The sequence below is a fragment of the Pagrus pagrus genome (assembly GCF_965226575.1).
Source record: "Pagrus pagrus genome assembly, chromosome: 21".
NCBI classification, from domain to species: Eukaryota; Metazoa; Chordata; class Actinopteri; order Spariformes; family Sparidae; genus Pagrus; species Pagrus pagrus.
This window is the reverse complement of record NC_140208.1, coordinates 19,427,329-19,445,793: the sequence shown is the minus strand read 5'-3', so window position 1 is coordinate 19,445,793 and position 18,465 is coordinate 19,427,329. Positions and strand designations below refer to the sequence as shown.

Below are 18,465 nucleotides of genomic sequence, written 5' to 3'. Positions count from 1 at the left end.
TGACCGAACCTAATACATACAGTATGGACACTAATGAATTTAATTAATAACTTACTGTAAATCAGCTACTGATAGTGTTATGCAGCATGACCTCAAATGACTGTGAAACTGAAGATAACACAAAGGGATCTTTTTTATCTGAAGACAGAAAAACAAAAACATAACACAACAATAAGCCTGCCACTGAGTGATAGTACACTTTAACAAGTTCATATGACTGTGGTATTTACGAACAATTGCCTACGTATACATCCAGCAGACACAGCAACATCAACATTCCTCCTACCAACAGATTTAAACTCGAGAAAAAATATAAGTTGATCTGCAGTACTACAAACTTTATCTTTTGGGCAAGAACATCACAACCACAAACGGCTTGTTGAAAGAAATCTATAGTTTTTACAGTTTGTCTTTTATTTGAACTCTGTAGCACTGTCCATCAGTTTTCTTTGCCCATTGCAGTTTCCACAGTTTGTTTGCATTTGTGCCTGTTTGGAAATGAACTGCCTTTATAGACTGCTTTTCTAGTCTACTGACCAATCAAAGCCCTTTACAACACATGCCACACTCCTCCACTCACACACGTTCATACACTGATGGCATAGGTTGCCATGTAGGGTGCCTACCTGCTCGACAGGAGCGATATTTCAACACTTACAACTCACCCATTCACACACTGACACACTGTTGGCACTTTGGGGTTCAGTATCTTGTCCAAGGACATGGAATGGCATGTAGGTTCTATGCAGAGCCTATGCTGTAACCTACGCAAGAGGCCCACACCGTTGTGAGCATTTATACATGTGCGCTGGCGTGTCTGCATTGCTGGCAGCAGTGATACAGCGGTACCCTGGTAAACACACAGACTTTTGTGTGCTGTGCCTTTGGGTTAGGCAGAGTGGAGTCCTGCGATTCCATACACACCGAGCTTGGATGCAGGACTTGCTTTCGGCAAGGTGGCATTTGCCACACTTCGGACATCCAGCCTGTCCTCTCTCAGTAGCCCAGAGACACCCCAGCAGTGAAAAGCTCCAGAGGAGGAGTATAGCCCAAGAAGAGCAACAGCTGAAGAGGTCAATGTGTTTACTGGGGAAATGTCAGGCTATGGCATATGCTATGGTGTAGGCTAAGGTGTAGACATGGCGTGGGCTACGTCATAGGGCATACATCTAAGCAGAGCTTAAACCATAGGTATTACATGGATTCAAGCATAAATCAAGCTGAAGGGTGAGCTATCTGTTGGTCTTGCCTTCAAGAACCAGCCAAGTGTTTGACTGTCAGACCGCTTAGGCTTTTTGTCCCATTGAACCTATTTCAAACATGTGTACCAAAGACAAATTGTACATTAGTTCCAATCTAATGTCAATCTAATCTTCTAAACGTTTAATAAATGTATCCAAAAAGTACTGAAACCATTTGGGAGATAATTTAAAACGGATGCCCATTCTTTGCTTTCTCTGGCTCAACAAACATTTGCAATAATGATTTTTCCTGACCTTTGCTGTCTAACAGACAACTTCAGCTGCACGTCACTACCCGCCACTGTAGCAGACGACATGGACAGCATGAGCTGATGAGAACTGTGTTACCATAGATGTAGGTCAGCGGGCAGCACAAACCAGATGAATCAGACCAACTGCATATGCAGGGAGAAGATCAGATGACGTTGAATATGTTGTTTGCTCTATCAGCTTCATCGCCACATATGGGCAGGTTGAGAAGGCATGCACCGGATGGCAACTAATTGTTCAACTGAGGCTGACCTCTGCTTCTGAGGGCACAGTGGGAGGGTAGATTTTGTTTGAGCAATTACTTATAAAAAGCAGAAAGACAAGGAACAGTAATCAGGATCATCTGAGTGCAGACAAAGCCAAAGAATATATACACTACTGGATGAAGGGTTTCTTTGTCTTTCCAAAACTAAAAACATAGTGGTAGAAGTGAATGGCATGGATAAAGTGAGCTCTATTTTCTTGAACAATGCAGCACAGATTGCAGTCAAGTTCACCCTCCCCAGTGCATCAGGGAGGTGCCAAATGCCCTTTTGGTGTGTCATGTGTACCTGTGGCACACTTGGATACAGGATGGGATCAGAAAGAATAAATTATCATACACTACAGGTGAGGGTGTGAGTGGCGAGTCTGGCGACCACTCACATTTTCTTGTTTCATCTACTTTAAACACAGGGCTGTGTCTGTCATGACGGACAGTTTGGCAATCGGTATGAAATTTTCACGGTAAGACAACCATCTCAGAAAATGGAAATGTTTCAGGGTATCACATGGTATTACGCAATTATTATCATGATTATCAGTAACAATGACACTTAAAGGAATTAAAACAATAGGTTTTTTTGTGGTTAAAGAAACACTTTATTATAATTTCACTAAATATTATGCCCTGACAGACATGAAACTTGACATAAACTAAAAATAAACTATAAAGATAAAATTAATAAGTTACTTATGAAGGAGGAATCAATACCTTAGATAAGCAAATGTACAAGGTATGATAACAGTCAAGTTTCATGACGGTATACCTGAAAAACTGAATACCACTGTAACCTTACTTGAATAATTAATCCGACTAACAAGATTTATCTGCACATAGTGTAGGCACTGAGGTTTCACAGTCACCAGGGAAAGTAAATATAATATATAGTAGTCTGCTGCTATCATGGTTAGTAGCCTATACCTAGGTATTGTATAGTATTGCTACATTTGGAATAAAACACATCAGCTGATTCATTAAAAGAACAAAACTTCAATAAAAGGATTTGTGTGATTTTGGAGAAGTTTATGTGAGTGTACCAAATCAAGGGACCAAAATATTGTGTAACAAAAGTGCCCTGAGCTGCTCAGGGCAGATGGGACGCACTTATTCTTGGCACCAAGGTTGCAGTGGGCTGCTGGATGGCAATAGGCACATACAGCCCCTGTTCTCCCACTGGGGTGCACAGCAAGTCACAGAGACACAAAATTGGTACAGTTGAGGAAAAAAAACCTCAGAGTGCCCCAAGAATAATACCAGTTTGTTAGTGCCACATTGCATTCTGCACTCTGCACCAAGATCTGTGCAAAATTCCCTGAGAAATTAACAAAAATGTCGCCCTATATTGGACTGTTAAAGAAAGTGAAAAGAAATTCCTGGTTGAAAAGTTTATGGGGGCTATTCTTGACCGAGTCCCATCCTCCATCCAAGTTTCCAGGAAATCCCTTCCGTGGTTTTTGTGGAATCCTGCTGACAAACCAACCAACTTACCAACATACCAAACTACATTATCTGTATTAAATAGCTACATATCAAATGCTAATAAAATTTGCCCCAGACAGTTGTAATTTCAGCTGACAAAATTGACAATTGTTTACACGAATGAGGAAGCCTGTAGTTGTTTATATCTGGGTAAATCAATGACCTGTCGTTTAAAAAATTACCATGAATTTCGAGTGGCAAATCTACAACTGTTGCCACAAAAAACTGAGCTTAATTAGAGAGCTTGACAGCTGCACTGACATAAATAGGCTAAGAGGAGCAGAGTTTAGCGAAAGGCAATAGACTGCATCAAAAGACTGGTGTAATGATAGTGCAGGCAAATTCACACATAATTGTTTTACTTCAGAAATGAACAGTTATTTCTGAACACTGAAAGCCAAAATCCTGACTACAAATTAATGTTAATTTTGTGTTAATTAATGACAATAAATGTTGTCACTTGAGAACTAAAGCTACGACTGGTTCATAAAAACCCCTGTCCTTTGTAATTTCTCAAGGCAGTCTGAACGAAATGAAACACCTATTCCTTTCCCTTTTTCTCTCTGCTTCACTCCGTCAAGTCCCTCCGTCTGCCTGTCTCAACACTGATGACTCATTCAGACGTTATTGTTCTGCCCTTGGCTGCATCAGCACCCCTTCAGGCGCCAGATAAGACCCCTGGGAGATGGTAGCCTTACATCACTGAGGCTTTGTATGCGCACTTTCATGTTCGTGTAAACCAGCGTCCAATCTCCCGAATCTTCACACACAATTTCATGGTATGCTGCTTTTGAAGTCATTTCTGTATATTTGCATTTCTTGCAAACATTTGGCTTAAGTCTCACCTGCGATTAGGGCTTGAAAGCAGAGTGAGAAAGATCGATTAGAGATTAAACACAGGTCTAAGATCTAATGGGGTGCAGTCTATGTAACCCAACAATCTCTTAATGCTCTGTAAAGCATTGGTTCCCATCCTTTTTTGTCTGACATACGTCCACAGCCCTGGCAGATGAAAATAAGGTTTCCCTTCACCTACACTACCTGTCATGTTCCATATCAATTAGAACTGATATTACAATTTCTGACACAATTCCAACCATTTATCCATTACTTTTTACTTTTTCACTCTCAATCCAAACCTTCTCTAAAGACCTTTTCATTGGTATCCAACGAGATGTTAGAATTTAGTTTTCCAACATCTTATCCAAGCCACTAGGACTGTACAAGAGAATTACTTTGAAGGTCTGCAAAATATGGCTTGCACAGCAATCCTTCTGTTATAGTTGCACAGTTAGGTCCCACATCCTGTTATCTAATGCTTGACATCATGTCCACGTGATTCCAGCTGAGATGTCAGCCTAAGGCGTTGAGATAAAACGACAAAGAACAGGGTGACCACTTTCCTCCCAGCGTCTAAGTGTCAGCGTGACATCTTAGCCCAAGACCCGATCTAATCTCCTCTATGTCGGAGCAGATTTGACTTTGAAATAGTTCTGAAGATATCTTCAGAGGCTGAGACAGCAACGAGGAGAACATTTAATCTGAAAGAGGTATCATCCTCAAACCGTACAAATATCATACAAGCAAAGACCAACAGTTTTCATCTTCTTTTACCTCTCCAGTCACTGAGCACAAGAATTACTGCACATTCTTGTTGCCTGAGCAACACAAATGAAATGTATTGTAAAAAATATTAAATATATGTGGCACTAACTTTTCCTTTCAGCATTCCCTTCACTATACTGCAGTGAGTATTAGCCTGTTAAGCCCGAGCTGAGCCAGATTGGGTTATTTGCTTATATTAAGCACCTATGGTAACATATAAGTTAAATATAGTTTGGTACCTGATACATTTTAAATGGCACAGATGGTGCCAAAATGGCACATCAATATGACCTTTAAGGCCAAAGTATATGCAATGAGTGCACTTTCTTTCTTATAAACCATTTATGAATGGTCAAAAACTCAACAGGGAACTATACGGTGCAGTAGCAGCAGAAAAGTTTCAGAAACATCAGTGTGAGTGTGAAAGTTCATGAGCTTGTTTTTGGGTTGGAACTGTGTCACACATATAATGGGGCAGGAATTTACTCTTAACTCTTTGTCTGAGATGAAGGGTGTAATTTTCCTAAACACATTTTAAAGCAGCAGCATAACTTTGCAAGTTTCGTGCTAGGAAGTGTTTCTTATTGCAATCCTCTGAACACAGACAGAGGCTTATGCAACCAGTTGATAATTCATGGCCACAACATGTAATCATTGCGATAAAGACTAAAAACACACTATCTTTAAAAGCAAGATGAAAATGTGAACTCCGATAAGCATCTCACAAGGCTGTCATGCAGAATGGACCCAGACTCCGAGTCTGTAATTACTTTACTGTAGCGTTAGAAACTGAAGCTAAAAATATATGCTTATGAGCCTGCCCCACCATTCAGAGAACAACAAACAGCAGAAGCTACATTATATCATTATAAAGAAAAAAGTCAAGAAAACAAGGGAGCTAGTCGTGACTTCGGCAACACGTTGGTGATATATCAGGTGTGCATCATCAATACCAAAATAATACCTAAACTCAAAGTAATAGTAATATTTTAATACATCAGTTTTAGGAACATACTGTACATTTGTCGAAAAAACTTTTGACTCTTAAACAAAATAAACAGAACCAAACTGTTCAAAATTTGATAAACTTGTGGGGGCGGCTGTAGCTCGGGAGGTAATCCAGTAATCAGAAGATCCCCCGGCTGCAGGTCCAAGTATCCTTAAGCTAGATACTGAAACCCAAATTGCTCCTGATGAGCAGTTGGCACTTTGCATGGTGGCCAATGCCATCAGTGTATGAATGTGTGTGTGAATGTGACAAGTGTAAAGCGCTTTGAGCAGTCAGTAGACTGGAAAAGACAAAGACAAAGACGAATGACCCAGACATCAGCATTTAACTTTGGTGAACTCTGACATTTGAATTTGTGCTGCTGACCAAAATAAAACTGTATTGACAGTGCTAACCTGTTGCCAGGTGAAACTGATTACATTAATTACAACTTCCATTTTAAAGGTTCCAGTGAACCATGCCATTGAATGTGTGTGTGTGTGTGTGTGCAATGCAAGGGTTGCATTGGCAAAACTAAATGGTATGCAGCCATCATTAATGTTTTCAATTGCACCTGTATTATTGACAGCTGAATCGTAATCGAATCGAATCGTGAGGCCAGTGAAGATTCATACTTCTAGTATCTACAGTATTTGTGACTATGTAGGATTATTAATGGTAATATGAGAATTGAGAATCAGAGAGAACTTTGTTTTAGTAGTTTCCATTCAGTCACAGATGTAGGTAACATGTAATCCAACAGATAACAGATTCAGCTGCTTGGTAACAGTAAGTAGTAGTTTTTTTGAGGTAAAGCTAAAGTTCCAAATCAAAATTGACAGTATGATACCGTGCACATTTGCTAATCTAAAGTACACAATACTACTGTATTAGTGTTATTGAATATATTTGTATTTCAAGTTTGTATTAAGTTTCATGTGTTATCACAACTTAGTTTTTTGTGAAACTATAGTAATAAGTGTTTGTTTAACCAAAAAAACCCTTCTGTTTTCATTCATTAAAGAGTCATCACAAGGCAGAAATTAAATTTGTGTTCTGCTGACCCACTTTTATTGCCACTCAAAAAGCTCTAAGGTTCAGTACACAGCCCTCGTGATAAATTCTCATTGCGTTGCCAATTTGCTTCGGGTCAGACTTAATGTTCTTCCTGTGGATCAGAGGATGTTCGCTCGGGATGAGGTCCAGCCTTACACATGCCTTGATTACTAAACAGAAACTCTGGAACAAATTTGGTTTTAAATATATTCCAGATTTATAAAACTGTCATTTTCAATATTCACACAGACTCTTACTTTAGACTAAGACAGAGGAACAGGCCAACTGCCAAGGATATAGAGAGGGAATTATGACAAAAATAGGAAGGAAAAGACCTGGGGATTACAGGAGTGGCAAGCGGATACATGAAGGCCTCGTCATACAGGAGAAAAGAGAAAATTACAACTGTGCGATTCACTTACCCTCGCTGTGACAAAACCTATTGTGGGTGAGAGCAGCAGGACAGAGTGAAAGGAGAAAACAGCAGGGGGCAAGGAGACAAAAATGGTGCGGAAGTGAAGTGTGAAAACCAAAGGAAATGAAGAGGCAGAGAAGAGGAGGTGCAGAGGGTCCTCCCTGTTACAAATATACTATGACACATTTGTAAAAGCAGATATTAACTCATTTTCAACCTGGGTGTTGTGTCTGAGCTAAAAGAGTAAAGTACGAAGCTCTCGCTAGAGTCAGTGTTTGGTTTGTCTGTCCTGGGCTACTGTAAAATTAAGGCGCTGCAACATGGTGGACTCCACGAGGACCCGCTCCCTCTGTAGGTATAAGAGGCTCATTCTAAGGTAAGATAAACACAATAATTCTTAGTTTTAGGTGATATACACTAATGAAAACATAATTATGACTATTCCATTTCTGCCCCTAATCTCATCCAAACATATAAAACCCATAATCAATAATGTTTTTTCAGACAGGAAATGATATCTGCTTGTGTACTTGCCTGGATCTGCAGGGTCTCACATACTCTCCTTGTGTGAATTGACAGGAAGCCAAGCGCTCTGAAAGTAAGCCCCAGGCACTCTATGCATGATACCGATGGAATCGGGTTTTGTGCATTTGGACTACCGTATCCCCACCGTGCAACTGATAGCTAAAGTAAGCTAAATTAGCATAGTCATAACTTTATAGCCTAGCTTAAGTTAAAATTATACACTAGTAGCTATATATACTTGTGCTGATAACCCTTTAAACGACCATCATTCAAACAGACCAATCACATTCTTATGATGCCATAGTTTTACGACTCGTTTTGGTGTTCCATCATCCCAATTTACGAAACTGTGTCGGAAACCAAACCTGGAGCAAGCTTCCTGGCTGGGTGGGTGGGTTACGTACAGGACTCTCTCTCAGTATACCGGGTTTCGTATCCTGTTTGCAGCACATGATTATACTGTTCTCTTATTATTTTGACACTAATTTCACTTAGTATTTTCCGTGTTTGTTCAGTTTTCTATCGCAGTATGGTTAGGTTTAGGGAACACAAATACTTGGTTAGGTTAAGGAAAGAAAAATACTTGGTTAAGTTTAGGCAACAGAAATACTCGGTTAAGTTTAGGGAACACAAATACTTGGTTAGGTTTAGGAAAACATGGTTTAGGTTCAGTTTCACCCTTTCACAATCTTGGAAACGATAACTTCTCCCATGTGTGAATTTTTATTTTATCTTGAGTCACATTACTAGGGCTGTACTCTCCTAGTCGACTGGTCGATTTATTGGTCAATACGTTCTGGCTGGACCAAAATTCTGATTGGTCGATTTTTGGCGTGTTAATTACTTTAATTAATTTACGTAAACACGTAGCGGGTCCTCTCCATCCCAATGCTGTGTGTCCTGCATACGGCATATTTGAGTTCATCAGGAGGAAAGTACCAAGTGCTAATGGGGATGTTTTCAGAGCACCCCTGTTTCACAGGTAACAGTGTGTCTTCAGAGCACCCCCCTTGTTTTCACCATTTTGGATTAGCCCAACCCACTACAGACAACAGATTGAAGAAGTACTAGACGGCCAAGGTCCGGTGGTTTGTTAAATATTTATTTATTTTTAAGCATTTCATTTACAGTCATTCCTATTCTAGCATGTCAGACATCAGCAGTGTGGCAGCATTTTATAAAAATAGAAAATGGAAAAAAAGTCGAATGCAAAGTTAGCAAACAACAGTTTGCATAGGCTATATATACATATAAATCACAGCTCGACTACAAACATGGCATATCACCTAAAAACGGTAAGCTGACTGGTTTGCATTAGGTTGCTCCGTCCGTTTTAAGTATATGAACATATCAAAATTGGCACATTTCAATGTTTTAGTCTAATAATCGGGCGCACCCGCCCGCAACGGCAGCATCCCCTAGTTTGTGTCTCAGCCACAAAGCTGAGCTCCTGTGTTCAGTCTCGCGAGGACACGCACAGAGCGGAAATCATAGCGTCTGTCAATTATTATAACATGACAAAAACAATTGTCTAAATATTCCTCAGGAGTTCTTGTGCTGATACCACTAGTTGATATAGTATATTTTCGGAAATCATGGGCTATGATATTGCGCAGATGCACGTGATGCAAAACGCTGTCTACCAAGACACACTGCCCCCCCCCCTACCATTGGTAGATGGTGTCATGGTTTAGAACATTCAGTGACATGTTCTATTTAAAGTGTGGATGTGCTGTTCCAGGAACAACTCCAACACAACACTATCAGATTCACCTCTTACTAAACCTGCAAGACAATCTCCCCTGTTTGAAAAAGACAATAATGCTTGGACAGTCATTGTACCCATCGTCACACACCAGTCAAAACCTGGAGGTATACAGTATCCATGTTAAGCGCCGTATTTGGACTGTCAGAGGTATGATTATGAAAGAATATGATGGAACGCTCTCACAAAAAAAATAAAAAGAAGAAATCAGCTTTCCGCACAACTCATTACCGCACATTTAGTGGGAGGATATGACATCATCTGCACCTGATGACACCCTTGCAATCAGAGCACAGGTGTAATTAGCATCAGCAGGCACAGAAGTCTGCCTGCTGGAGATGAGTGTAATGAGAGCGCCGCGCTGTGCCAGCTGACTGACAGGCTCTCCGTGTGACATCTGTGCTTTCCAGAGGCTTTCAGAGACGTAACTCGTCTGTAGATAGAAAAACAGACAGACGGACGTCTTTCTCCATCCACAAAGGGAAATTCATTTTGCCCAGGTGAGTCCCATACTGAGAGTCGAGATATATAATGAATAAAATACTCAAGGTGGCCAAAAAGATGAGTCATGATATAGGCCACACGCACGCACACACACAGATTTTTCAAAGCCAACGCTGTTCAGGTATTGCCGAGGTCATTCAAGCCTGCAGTGATTCTACCACTCCCAAGGTTGAATGTCGCTGGTGCCTGACAGCAGGATTCGTTCCACAACCAGGTCAATGTGTCACAGCCTCTCTGTGGCACACTGACCTCCTCGCCCCCACTGAGCCCACATTACATCTCCTGTTGCTTCATCTAATTCTATTTTCCGGCTGTAGCAGCGTGTCATTGATTTAAGCCAAATCATTTACTCAAAGAGAAAACACCTCTTGACTTATCTGCCTCAAAACACAAATAGAGTTTGATTTCAATGTTTTCTGATAAATCCCGACATTTGATATTTTCCTAATGCATAGGTTAAGCCAGCAGGCTTCATTATCCGTCTATGTGTGTTTGTGTGTGTGAGATCAGTGTTTCATGGCAGTGTGAAAAGATAAAAGGATAAGCAGTGGCAGTGGGGAGCTGGTACGTCCTGATCCGTGCCCACATGCACATATGCACACACACACACACACACACACACACACACACACACAAACACACACACCAAATTCAAGGAACAGGCCTTGCTGTGTCTCTGTTCCCGTAGGAACACTGTGTTCAGTGCAATGTAAAGTATAGGTCTACCTCCATTACTAAAGAGCTGGTGAGGAGTCCCTCTCTTTTGTAATGTGACAGAACATATAGTACATGAGCGTTTAAAATACATAAGTAGGATATTAAGCAGGAGGAGAGTTATGAGTTGTGAGAGGTCAAACCACATGTAGATGCACAGCATTCAACAGCATGTCTCCCTCAGACTGGTACATCTAGGTTGAAATACGTAACAAGAAGCCTTTTGTATTAAAAGCAATTAAAAAATTAAAAATTAAAAAAAAAATTATCTAACACTTCCACAGACCTGACATTACATTTCCTTGAAAAACAGCTTTGGGTTTGGGATGTGGGGTTTGGTTATCTGCAAATGAGGCCACTAAGAGGTTTTTTTTATTAGTAAATATAAAGTTTATATAAATCAAGTTAATTTTAAATAAAAAAAAACATTTTGATTAAGACAACTTTTATTAACCTACTGGAAAGCACAATCTGGACAAGACACACACTGCATGTAAAATCTGCCTCAAAAAAATTTAATAAATTGATAATACGACAAATTTGATGAACCACGTCACCTCAGCCTCAGCTAACGTCTGCAACTATAAAGAATACAGTGAGCCCAGCAAATAAGCCAAGAATTGGGAAGGTGCTGTCGACTTTGCTTGAACTCTCAGAGAGGTGTGTGCAGCAGAGTTATGTTGGTGATGTTTGCCACATCCAGGCAGTGCTTTCTCTTAGAGCTGCAATGTGAAAACCTTACATTATTTTGGTAGATTACAGAATACTGCAATTATTTTTTCTATTTAATATATATATTTATGTGTCACACAGATACCGGTATCTAAAAGATGCAGTTTTTGTATTGCAGATTGCTGTAGTGATTATTGAAAGAACTTGCTAAATCTGATGGCTTGTGTTAACTGATGAAAAAGTAGATATGTGCGGAGGAAAGAAAATACATGCATTCAGAATCGTTGTGCATTTAAATTGTTGATGATTTAATCATAATCAAATCAAGAGGTCAGTGATGATTCACTGAAAGACTGCTGTTCTAAACAAGTTATTAAAATCACTCTTTTCAGTGTGACCCCAACCTCTGAGCTCTGTGTGAATGAGCACCAGAAATGAAGTAAATTATCTTTGGAGAGTAAAAAAACCATCGTGGATGTGCCCTCATATAAGTGCAGCCTCTTTACAGAACTGCATGCTGTACATGTTGTACCCCAGGTTAATTATTGGGACAGACTGGTGGGTCATTTCAGTACACAAAGTACACTAATAAGAGGACTGTGTGCACCTCACACCGCTGTCTGCACCTTTTGTAAAAAAAAAAAAAAAAGGTCTAGCTTTCTCCTCCCTTCTTGGGGAGGAGTGGGAAATGAGGGGTAGTGTGAGTGGAAAACATGACTGAAAAGATTTAACAGCACCAGACACTAGTCTTTCCAATGTGTTGAAAATGTAGGCACTATGGCTGCAAACAATAGTTATTGTCATGAGTGATTCTTCTGACGATCCATCGATTAAAGCTATAAAGATTAGTTGTCAGCTTTTATATTAATCACCAACTATTTTGATAATCGATTAATCCTTTGAGTATTTATTTATTTTCAAAATTCTCTGATTCCAGTTTCTTTAATGTGAATATTCTTTTAGTCCTCTGTGACAGTAAACTGAATATATTTGGCTTGTGGACAAAACAAGACATTTGAGGATGTCATCTTGGTCTTTGGGTAACACTAATCAACATGTTTCACCATTTTCTGACATTTTACAGAACAAACAAGCATGCAGCACATACAGTCCCATGAAAAAAAGGCATCAGCGTGACCTGCTACAAATGATTGAATAAAACATACTTTACCATTACCTTTCATCAAAATGTCGGCACCAGAAATGAACATGTTCTTTGGACCAGGTGTACAGAGACAAATATACAAGTTAGCGCCCTAATGTCATGTACATCAGCAGTTGACCGAGCCCGTGTGACAGACATGTGATCAGAAACATAAGAAATTGCTGGGATGGAAGGCAGTTTGTTTCTAGTATATAGACATCCATCATATATGTCCAGTTTCCTTCTCCACCTTTTAAAAGATTGTAGAACAAAACCAAGGTTGTCTTACCTTAAGTAACTTCCATCAGTCCAAATGCTGTTTGCTTGAATAACCCTCATTACAACCACTTACTGCTTATCTTCCATACGCAACAGGCACATAAAGGTGATTAGGGATCATGTGCAGGGCCAGACACCTGAGCATTTACTGCAAATAATTGACTTCTCTTTCGTAAGGAGAGAGCTGCTGTATGATGAGCAGGGCTGTGCAGGTGTGATGGTAGACTGTGTCAATGGTCAAATCAGTTACCACTAAAGGTTGGTTAAATGACATGGTGAAAATGAAACACATACACCTGCTGAGGTAGTGGAAATAATTTCAAACACAGCGAGTAAATGACACCAATTTTAGCAAATAATCCTACAGCTGGCCAATTTTATTGACTCTAGGCAAGAGGTCATTATAACATGTGGTTAACGTCATAACAGGAGACTGATAGAATACATGAGAATTATTAAATTGCAGTGCATCAATTTAACTTCTTGCGATTTGTTATATCAGTTCTTTTATTCACTATTTTTTTATTTTCTCAATAATGTTAAACATTTTGAATTGAAAATAACATAAAGAACATGGGCGAGGAGATACTGGTATATGGTTGTTTTTCCTAATGTCAGCGTTATGTAATTCTCCATGCATTATTTAAGTGTTGGCATGACTCAGTCGGTAAACCCCATTACTGAGGAAGATGAAACTTTAAATGTACAACTGAAGTCTGCAAAGCTCTTGATATCTGAAGCATCTCTGATTGAAAACTAAAGAGAACCTTGTCTTTGTGAAAAAGGACACCCCATGACTGCCTCTTTTACAGTGCACTTCAATCAACACAGGCAAAGCAAATAATGGAGTGATACTCAGAAGTAATATTATGGAAAATATTATCTACCAGATATTATTCATAATCAGTCTTGCGGGGCTTGAGACTAAAGGACTCCTGTCATCCTGGGGATGATATTAAACGTGTCTGGGACAAACAAAGATCTTCTCTGGGACACAAGGGGTTTTTCAATGTGTACAGTATGTTTGACTATTGTGAACAACAAATCTGTTTTGAAGTCAGCAGGAGGAGAGCTATTCAGCTGTTAGCAGTCGTCGGTGTCCTGTGGTGTGTTTGGCTAACAGAGCTAATGGAGCTAAACAAACAGCAGGACTGGGAGTATCTGCTCAGAAGATAAAACAGTGAAGTGCAGCTTAATGTGACAACACAGGAAGTTAATTTCTTCTTCTTGTTTTATTGCTTCTTTCTGTTTTTAATAGCAATTGGCACATGACCTTATCCACGAGATTCCTGGAGAGGTTACTCGGGAAATGATTAGCGGTGATACTTCTGGTGCTCATCGGAACTAGTGTAAGTAAAGAAGTATAATAACTGACACTCTGGCGGCCCTTTTAACGCTTTAGATACGTTAGCTTGTGCACGGTATGAGGGCTTGAATAATGTGGATAGGTGTATTACTGCCACAAACTGGAGTGGAGCAGTAGATCGGCAGAAAAAGCAAAACTATTACTCCTGCTACTCTTAAGTACCGCAAATTATTTGAAGGTAGCATACTGTAATCATGTTTGACAGCTTCCAGGTAATTACAGTGTGTGCACACACCAGTAGGTTGCTTGCCTACCCTATGGAGTGTTTATTGTACCAACAAATTTACAGTATTAAATTTAGTAAAGTACTTAAGCTGAACCCAGCCAGTTTGGAGGTAAAAGTACCTTATATGCAATAAATACTTGATGATAAAAAAGTAAAGAAGCAACACTCACTCTGGGACAGTTTGCAATCACTTCATGATGATTAAAAGTGTTCTTTAATTTTTAATTGTGATCATATATAATTAAGATATTTGTGAACCAATCATTAAATTCATGTAGCCATCTTGTCTGTGAAATATAACTCTGTGTGATGGACAAAAGGGCAGTTTAATCAGCCTCAGGCACACTGTTGGGACAGCTATCCTTTATATAACAAAGGCAGATAATCCGTCAGTGATAGTCTATCTAATATCTACAATAAAGCTGGTAACACTCAAGTTCTCAATTTGATTCTTCCACTACATTGTCATTTTTTGTGTTTTTTATGTGCCCTATTAACCCAACAGAGCAGGGCTTCAGTAACTCAGTGGAAGTTCATACTTCCCCCCTCAACCTTCCCCTATCAACCTGGTGCACCAACCATCCACTGAGAGTCAGTCGTGCAGCAAACTCCCACCAATTAAGCAGTTCTGTGCACCTGGCCAAGCTATAAGCACCACTGCCAGAGATTCTGAACATGTCTGGAGTTGATCGACAAAAACAATGACTCACTGATCAGCTTGTTCTGGTAACTGCTGATTACTCAAGGCCAAGAACAATAACAGTTTTGCCGCCAAAAATATATAAAAGATTCTTAATTACATCTGATATCTGATAACTGCATAATCAGACTGCTTTCTCAACACGCCAAGAAGTCTGGAAAAATCAAGTACCAAAGTTGGTAAGAAAAGAGTGAAGACACAGCAAGGCCTTGCTTATCTTACGTAGGGGTGGAGGATCAGTTGCGCACATACTCAGAAACTAACACTACCCATTCGCAAGATGCAATGCGCACATTAACGGTAGGGCCAGTATGGGGATGTGACAGGGTCGAGGGTCAGGAAGCATGTCAGAAGCAGCAGGGACGACAATGGCGGAAAGTTTCGAAATGTAGCCAAGATGTGCCATCAAGTGGTATCCCCCAGTACTAAACACGTAGTATATAGGTAAGTATGTGAACAACTACGTTCAGGAGCCGGAACTGGTCGTCTACACAAACGCATGGTTAAAAAGCAAGTATATCTTTGGCCTAAGCTGGCTTTTCACCTCAAAACAATGCAATATATATATACAGAAAGTTGATTGGACGCAATCAAAATCCAATCAGGTTTCTGGACAATTTTTTCTTTCAGCAAACTAAGCAGCTATTTATGCTTCAGACCTCAGTGAGCTCAACCTGACAAAGTTTGTATAAAATATACAAAAGGCTGTATACAGTTATTTAGTGGCTACAATATCTTTAGTACTATCTATAGTCAGTCTTACCACATTCCAGAAGAGAGGGTTGAAAATGATGGCGATCACAGCAATACAAAAGTTGGAGTCATGAAAGTTGATATGTTTTAGAAGTTCTTCCATCCATGTCAGGTCCATCTGGCAGAAACAACCAGGTGAAAATTGATCATGAGGAGAAAAAAAACATTACATACTTTTAAAACATAAATTATTTCAAAGATGCATCCTAATAAGTGTGGCCGGCTACTTATGAAAAGGCATTAACAGTCGTCAGAGGTCTGCACAGGAATGGAAACATTATCAGGTTTCCATCCAAATGTTGCACATTTTTTTTGTTTTCAGAAAACCTGCAAAAGAAAATGCACATTAATGTTTCTTTCTGTCCACTACTGCTATGGGAACATTAGGAAGAGAATATTAAATATATCAATTCAATTTATTCACCTGAGCCAAGTGTAAAAACTTTTTTGTGATATTTGAAGTTTCTTGTTTGTGCATTTTCATTTTGTGCGCAGAATGAAATTACATATAAAACAAGTGGATGGAAATACACTTTTTACACGGTCTGTACTCAAACGTACTCAGTTCATCTGGAGATTACTTTTGTGTAATTTGGGACTTGTTACCATCTTCTTTCCCATGTAGCTCACAGACACATTTCAGTTAGATTTTGAAGGATAGAGAGCTTCAGCGGATACATCCATCGCTTTTTCCAGATGTACTTCTCATCGGTCTAAAATGACATTTGCTCTAATTTGACCATGGACTAAATGTCTGTATTGCCCTGCATAATACAACTACTATTGTGCTGCTGTATCAAACACAGAACAGGCTTTCATTCAATATTCTTGGTTGTGAATTAAAGAAAGATGGGGCTTTTTAAAAGTGAGGCGTGCCACATGGCATAAAGTTTCATTCTAATGGCTGACGAGAGGTGGAGCAGCACACACTGGGGGGCTCTTTTGTGGTTTTTCGGCATACGCCTGTTGACGTCAAAGATGAAGAGCAACAAAGTAGGTCTTTGAGGGGTAATGTCCCCAGTTTGTTTCATATCTTGTAAGTGTTTTAGGGCTGATACTTTGATACATGCCCAAAGTGTGTCTGTACCAAATTTCTAAACTTAGACCAAATAGGACAAATATTGCGTAATTTTTCCTTATCATATTAAATATAGTCTTTGGGCACAAACAGGGCAAAATAAATGAGATAAAATAAATATAAATGCACAAAATGGTTATTATAAGCAGGTGACACACATGGTAGACCTACATTTAGGACACAGCAACAGCACTTTATTTTGACTTTTTCACTTTATATTGAAAACACAAGTTTGAAAATGTTTTTTTTAAACTGAAAAAGTTACTTTTATATTGCGGTATGTTGACGTGACATTGTGTTGCTGAGGGTCAACAGAAGATTCGTACAGAAGATTTGCAAAAAAAACATGCTTTTGTTTTGAAAGAGGTCTAAGCCGGATGTTTTCAGGCTGTCAGGAGCTCGGAGATGAAGCCGACTCGGTCGGTCGGTCATTTCGGGACATTCGCGGCTAGTCGGGGCAGTTACGCCGATTCGTGTGACCCGTAGACATGCAGAACCGCTTCGTATTGAACAGTTTTCGCTTTTACCTTCGAATAATCTACGTTGTTGAGTCCTCCGCAGCAGTCCAGCAGCTCTGAGTGCTTGTTCCCAGCAGCGGCGGTGTCGGTGTCGCTCATACACACTGAGTGACCAGCACTATGTACACATAGGCTGTGTGTAGGGGAGATAACGTAATTGCACAATATTAGGTGCAAGGTCTTATTTTTCTGTGAAAGAAAGGTGCAGTAGCTATGGAGAACTACACACGTCCAGATAACCTCTAACCCTTCTTAGTGCATTCTGGGAAATGTAGTCCGCCGGTCCTTTGTACTAGACAGAAGCGATGGATTGGTTTCTCACACAAGCAGCCCCTCTTCTCGCCCAGAGAAGAACTGAAATCTGAAAGTTTTGGACCTGCTGCTGCACATGACAGCCTGCAGGATTGATTTTTCTTTCTGCAGTAGTTTTCACCTTTTGCATTCAATGAATTGTGTGTTGCTCTACACCGACACCTGCTGGCTGAAAATATTCAGGCTTTTCAGAGCAGGGATTTATGGAAGACAACTCCCAGCATGAACACCTTTATATGTACTAGATTTAGATTTATATACACCTTTGCAATCATTCAGATTATTGATGTGAAATCAAAACTAATGGATCAATCTGTGATGTAGTAAAGATATGTGTAAATTAAAGAGAATTACTACCACTAACATTGAAATCATAGGCCCTCTTATTTACCAGACGCTTTTGTCCAAAGCGACCTACAGTAATTCATACATACATTCATACACTGATGGCGGTGGCTGCCATGCAAGGTGCCGACCAGCACATCAGGAGCAGTTTGGGGTTCAGTAGCTTGCCCAAGGACACTTTGACAATGCAGACGCTGGCTGCACCCGAGCCACAGCTGCCTTATCATTCCTTGTCAAGTTGATTGACA

General features: G+C 39.9%; 1 protein-coding gene across 1 annotated transcript in view; it reads right to left on the bottom strand.

Moving 5' to 3' along the window:
• Nucleotides 1-17,870, bottom strand: part of pemt (phosphatidylethanolamine N-methyltransferase) — a 59,854-nt gene extending 41,984 nt beyond the window's left edge. The window contains exons 1-2 of the mRNA XM_084343340.1: nt 17,570-17,870; nt 15,975-16,082 (exon numbers count right to left, since the gene is read on the bottom strand). Coding sequence (XP_084199466.1) covers nt 15,975-16,082; nt 17,570-17,659 — 198 coding nt within the window. The 5' untranslated portion in view covers nt 17,660-17,870. The remainder of the gene's footprint in view (nt 1-15,974; nt 16,083-17,569) is intronic.
• Between the last annotated feature and the right edge of the window lie 595 nt (nt 17,871-18,465).